Here is a 6,865-nt window from a genome sequence, read left to right on the forward strand (position 1 = left end):
AAACTGAGAGCCCTTTAGCCAAGTTATCACTTAAGGCTTTTATGAACTTTCATATTTCTCCTGATGAAATATATTCAAAACCTTCTAATGTCACTTGTCAAGGCACAAAAATGAAATCTTTTTTGGGATCACTAGGATCTGATCTTTTGCCAAACATCTTGACATTGATCTTTCTATAAAATCAACTCAATGACTGACATTCATCCAGGGATTTCGTTACAATTCGAGAGCCTTTTTTATTTTTAGCTATATAATCAGTAGATATACAGTTTGTAGTAACTGTTTATATATTATTTCTTATTTGAAGGGAAAGTTTAGGATAGGATCAATACCAATATTCATCAAAGATAGACTTGTAGAAATTTCACAGACACATTCCCTGACAATTTTTCTCTTTAAGTACAAGTTATGTAAACATTTACGAAGGACACACAGTGGCACCAAGCCAATTATATTGTGTCTATGTTATACTAGGGGAAAGACAGAGATTACAAACATTGTTATTATAATATTATTAACACTAATTAACTAATTAGATTTATCTAGCTAATCTTGTACAAACTTCAATTAGGTTTTATCAAAACAGGTGCATACAGGACCAATATGTCACTAAGTGTCTTATAGTACACACTATCCTCCAGAACAATACAATAAAGCCCTGTCTGCTACTAGCAGGGCACATAAAAGATCCTTTGACTGTTGGTAAACTAAAAAGAATAGGAAAATGGTGATGTCCTGGCAAAACTTCGTCATTGCACACTGCATGGCATTGTCAGTCTTCAACCAGGTACAGAACAGTAGGAAGTAAAACTCCCTTCAATTTTCATAATGATACAAGATCCCATGTTCTAGTAAGTATTTTTTATCTCATACAAGAAACCATAAAATTTATCCCTAATCTTAATACATAAATATTTAGATTTTCTCATGAAAATAAAGTGGTTATCAGTGATGGTCTAATGTATATATTAATGGTGATGTTGAGGTACAGGTTGGTACATGATGGTGAAAGGGTTAACATTTAGAGATGGTTTGTAATTACTAGAACAATAGACAACATTCCCTAGTCCATCATTGTCATATACCACATAGTTAAAATAACATTAACACTTTCACCTCCAGATAACACTTTTAATGAATATATCAACCTGGCCCTGTATTCTCAAAATGATCTTGGTACTAGGATAACACTTTTAATGAATATATCAACCTGGCCCTGTATTCTCAAAGTGATCTTAGAGCTAGGATAACACTTTTAATGAATATATCAACCTGGCCCTGTATTCTCAAAATGATCTTAGAGCTAGGATAACACTTTTAACGAATATATCAACCTGGCCCTGTATTTTCAAAATGATCTTGGTACTAGGATAACACTTTTAATGAATATATCAACCTGGCCCTGTATTCTCAAAATGATCTTAGAGCTAGGATAACACTTTTAATGAATATATCAGCAATGATATTGTACCCTAAATGTTAAATTCTAAGGCAAACAAAGACACTGTTCATAACTATATATCAGCCAGATATTTGTGTTGGCATATATTTGTGTTTTTGTGTTGGCAGATATTTGTGTTGGCATATATTTGTGTTTTTGTGTTGGCAGATATTTGTGTTTGCAGATATTTGTGTTGGCATATATTTGTGTTTTTGTGTTGGCAGATATTTGTGTTGGCAGATATTTGTGTTTGCAGATATTTGTGTTGGCAGATATTTGATATTTGTGTTGCCAGATATTTGTGTTTGCAGATATTTGTGTTGCCAGATATTTGTGTTGCCAGATATTTGTATAATTTATTGAAATGAAATGGATTCTAACATCAAATATAAAATCCTCATCACAAAAAACACAATGAAGAACATGAAAAAACAATTGACAAGATACTAAAACTAGTACAATACTTTCCATAAAATTGAAACCATGACTCTAAAGAGCAAGCATTAAGCATCAATAAATCGTCCCAAACGTACCATTTCACTTTAAATTGATTAAAATTTAACCAGAGTTTTAATCTCCGCATGTTAAATCAATCAGCAAGTTTTGACACCAGTCTAGAACAGGAGACAGACACCACAGTAATCAACAACACACTGATTTTATAAATAATTAAAAACTTAATTACTCTAACCACACTGTGTCTGGAAGTTTATTGGAGTTGCACCAACTTGGGTTTTAATGTTGTCTGATAGACAACAAGGTGCATTGAGTTAGAATCTCTTAGAATTTCAACACTCAGTGAATCAGTCAAACTATGTCATATTCCAAATTTGATCATTACAGCAACCAGTTTTAATTAATGTCATCTGAGAGACAATAAGGTGCTGACTGAACTTCTATCAAAAAAAAGTTCTATCACCAAAAGTTGACATCACCAAGGAATTTTAGGTTGTAACATTGTGGTTAAGTAATGTAATGAAAGCACAGGCACAGGCATGTAGGAGTAACCTCTAGCGAGAGAGTATTGTTTGTGCAGTTACATAGGGCTAGCTGCCAGAGAAGATCATCAAGAAACCTAACCTAGGCAGACATTTTGAAACATTCCAGATCAGAGAAATCATTCCTCCTAACTAACACAACCAACTGGAATAAAAACTCAGTAGGGTACTAGTGGACAGATCTACAAATCTGCAGTTTCAGGTGAACCTACCTGGGGGGTATCCACATAGAGAAACTATTTACCTGTAGTTTGTCTTCTGTATCTTGTCTACCTGTATCTCAAGTCTAACTATGTATGAATATAATAGAAAGAAATTCATAGATTTCTGTTTAAATACCAAACCACCTCCATCCCTTCCCTTACAATCTTACAATGCCTGCTAGTGATATGACTGTAAAATCACTGAAACCAATAGTTACCTGTAAATTCCCGTCTTGTCTACCTGATAGAAACCAATAGTTACCTGTAAATTCCTGTCTTGTCTACCTGATAGAAACTAATAGTTACCTGTAAATTCCTGTCTTGTCTACCTGATAGAAACCAATAGTTACCTGTAAATTCCTGTCTTGTCTACCTGATAGAAACCAATAGTTACCTGTAAATTCCTGTCTTGTCTACCTGATAGAAACCAATAGTTACCTGTAAATTCCTGTCTTGTCTACCTGATAGAAACCAATAGTTACCTGTAAATTCCTGTCTTGTCTACCTGTCTCAGTATAACTATGTATTAATATGATAGAAAGGAATGTATTGATTCTGAATAAATACCAACATCATGTTTTAATTATTACTCATTTTTTATTGTCATTTATATACTGGTGAATTTACTGACCTATCACTGTTATAAATCTGGAATAAACCTATAGAATCTAAGACGTTCTAATCAAAATAATTCTGTCTAATGATCTGGATTACCCCCCCTGAAAACATTCCATTACACCATTTGCACTCCGGATATATTTCTAGCCCCTCAGAACAATCAAATCTGTCTACAGGCCTAGGTTTAAATAATAATGATTATACCAATTCATAAGAGCATATTTACTAATATAAGATTCAGATCAAAGACAACTAGATTAGACATAGGGGTTAACTTTCAGACACTACAGGTAAGGTATGTATTAAATCATACCCAGGGTTATTTTTTATGCAACGGAGAAAACTGACCACAATTCAAACATAAATATATTTCTGGCTGAATATTACTATAAAACTTGGTAGATATTAAAATATAATCAATAATAATTATCACTACAGACCATCTGACCTACTTTCCTATATCTATTGCTTGAGGCCAACACATTGGTAAAATCACAGAAACACTGGCTGAGGCATCAGAATCTTTTTAACCTTTACAAAATTTGAACCAAATGCACTGAATAGCCTAACAGACAACTTGCTACAAACTGAGCTCGTCCACTGCCACAAATACACTACATAAATGAGTACCTACAGACCAAGTAACACACTTTCCAGCAATTAGCCTGTTCCAGATCTTGACCACACCCTTCAAATAACCAAGATGGATGCTGTAAGTCCCAGACAATATGACCTAGTCTGAAATATTTCATAATTTACTTTTTAATTAAGGTATTATATGACTTACATGAAGTGGTAAAAAATATGACTCATTATCAATCATAACTTTTATACTATATAACTAGTGAAACGTGGGAGTTTTACACCCTAAAATTTTCCTTCCTATTGGATACAGAAGGGTGGGCAACTACTATATAATAAATTAACAGTCAAATAAACTTCGGATCTTCAAAATCATCAAGAGTAAAAATTTGGTAGTCTGATTGAATATAACAATCAAATATAATTCATATCATCTTTGATTCATTTCAATTAGGTATTAGGTATGTGGCGTAAAATTACAGAGAAAAAGAAGACCAGCCTTCAATTGTACCATTAAAATTCATTTTAACATAGAATAAGATATATGGAGTGAAATTATAGATTATTAAAAGAGCATGGGGTCTTTCTTTAAAATGTAGTAAAATTCTTTATTATTTAGGATTAGGCATAAGGTGCTAAAATACAAACGAAAAGAAGACAGATCTTTCTTCAATATGTTCTCAAAATTATATCTGATTAGTTTCATTTCGTCAAATTACAGACGTCCAGAGCATGGGTCATTTATTAACTATAATAGATTATTATTCTTCGTGAATTTTATCACCTTTTGATATCAGAGTTATATTCAAACTTATTGACTCGGCTGAATTGTGATGGACATGTGAACTTGTTGACCTTTCTGTCCATAGTGACCACTGTCCAGTAGAGGGAGAAACACAAGTCAATAGAACAGCCTGTCTTAACAACCAGCTCATCCATCAATTGGTGTTACATGACACTTGACAACTACATGCTATTCATTAACTGGCTACTTTTCAATTGATATTTCAACAACTTGTCAACTGTTTTGATGGCCATTTGAATCAATCGGATTTCCGTCCTTCCTGAAAACAAGCCCACTGTCTAAATATTACCTTGTGACTTCTGGGAGGGGCTGAGATAAAATGTTCCTCCCTTGGCTTGTAGCAAAATTAGCCTAACCCACTGAACGTTTAAACAAGTAAGCCAATCATTCATTTTGTTGTTGTTGCTGTCCTGGCAAAAAGACAGAAGAAAAGTAGGATGTAAAACTCCAATTAGTCTACTTAGCTGGAAGTAGATATCAACTTTTTGTCTACCAACCAACCATAGACCAATTATAAGTAAGACTCTTCCCCCCCACCCCTGAAACCATAGATAGTTTTCCCCTGTTGACCAGGTGTCTGTTATTGAATTAACTATATAAATGATGTTTTGATAGGTATATGTCAGTTGTCTCCTCATTATTTTACCACTATCATTCTCTTACATGTCCCCAGCTTGAATACTGAAGTTTAATTCACCATTAGACTTGTCAATGTCGAGTAGTACTACTCGATATAATAATGACTTTTCAATGAAGGAGACAGTTTTAAAGCTCAATACACACAAAGTTTGACAGTCCAATGAAAAATTACTTAATCAAATTTAAACTTGTGTCAATTCTTCATCAATATTTTTTCTTTCAGGACAGGTTTAAATCTGAAGAGACAATCTTCACAATGTCAAGCCTTGACTGCAATAGCCACCTTTCAAGTTTCATGTATCACGCAGAAGTTTGTATATGCAGCGATTTGATTGGATTGTTTGCTAGCAAATACAGCCAATCATGATTTTTCAAACAAATATCTCCTGGTATCCATTTGTCTTCAATGAGCAAAAATCAAAACCCCAAAAACACTTTACAGTGGGCAAGAGTATGAACCACACCAAAAACACATGCGCCCGATCTATTGTTGACATCCCCCTGTGGTACCACCCATGGTGTTCCTTTGTAACCCTTATTAGTGTTCCTTAGCACCCTGTGATGTAGAGCACTAGGCCTCTATAGAGTGAACCTTTCTTTAAACCAGTTCAATCAGACCTACATGTTTCTGAAGTTTTTTTTCTATAGAAGACATGTCATGAATTCCAATCACTCTGTTCTATTTCTAGACTAGTATAAGATGGTGTCATTCATTATATAAAAACTCATTTAAATGTCTTCTGAGACATGTTTAGAATATCAATCCCTTCATCAGGACATCTAATATCAAAATCAAAACTTTTATTAAGGTGTAAATAACTGAGGTGTGTGTCGTTTGGTAAATTATCAATACACCAGAACAAAGAAGCGGAAACATGAGGTAAGGATCAAGACAGATAGCTTCATCTACATTCTACTGTATCATCAAAACCTGCAATGTACAATTTTGTACTTGGGGCACAGGCTATTCTTTCACTATGTAAAATATAAAAGTGAGAGGAGGGGATGGCCCACTCGTAGAAACATCACTGGTTCTGTATTACATTATATGTCAAATCTCACCAGATGATAAAATGTAAAATAAAGCCTCAACTCTCTGATGGGAGGTATGTTATCACTTTAACGTGGTCAATGTTCATGATTTTACATATTAATACTATTATCTATCTGATTTACATAAATAATCCACATTTATAACAGATTTATTTAAATATAACTACGACTGACGGTTAAGCTAGAAACTTGGTGTTAGAGGGTGAAAGCCATCACTGGGAAACCTCTGAACACTGCCTGTGGCATCAAATTTTGAGGAGGATTCAAACCAACAGCAATATCCTAACAGACTAACAGTTTCACAAGTCACAATCAACTAACATAAATATTCAAACCTTTTAATGCAAGATAGTTGATAAAAAACAAAGGTTTCACTTCTGGATTTCTTTGCAATAATAGCTGTTTTTGGAGAGTAAATATTTATTGAATTGAATACGAAAATAACAAAATCTGTGGAAGAAACATGGCTATCTTGAACAATATCTTTTATGTATAATTTAAATGTTAAACTGCTTGTCTAATTCAG

The 6,865-nt window shown here is 33.6% G+C and overlaps 1 protein-coding gene across 1 annotated transcript; it reads left to right on the forward strand.

Annotated features, from left to right (window-relative positions):
* Nucleotides 1-1,536: 1,536 nt before the first annotated feature.
* On the forward strand, nt 1,537-1,791 carry LOTGIDRAFT_79786 (hypothetical protein; the record flags this gene model as incomplete). Its single annotated transcript, XM_009048554.1, has 1 exon — nt 1,537-1,791. A coding segment is annotated over one exon (255 nt), but the record flags the coding sequence as incomplete, so codon positions are not given.
* Nucleotides 1,792-6,865: the final 5,074 nt, after the last annotated feature.

Source organism: Lottia gigantea (genome assembly GCF_000327385.1).
Source record: "Lottia gigantea unplaced genomic scaffold LOTGIsca_124, whole genome shotgun sequence".
Lineage (NCBI taxonomy): Eukaryota > Metazoa > Mollusca > Gastropoda > Lottiidae > Lottia > Lottia gigantea.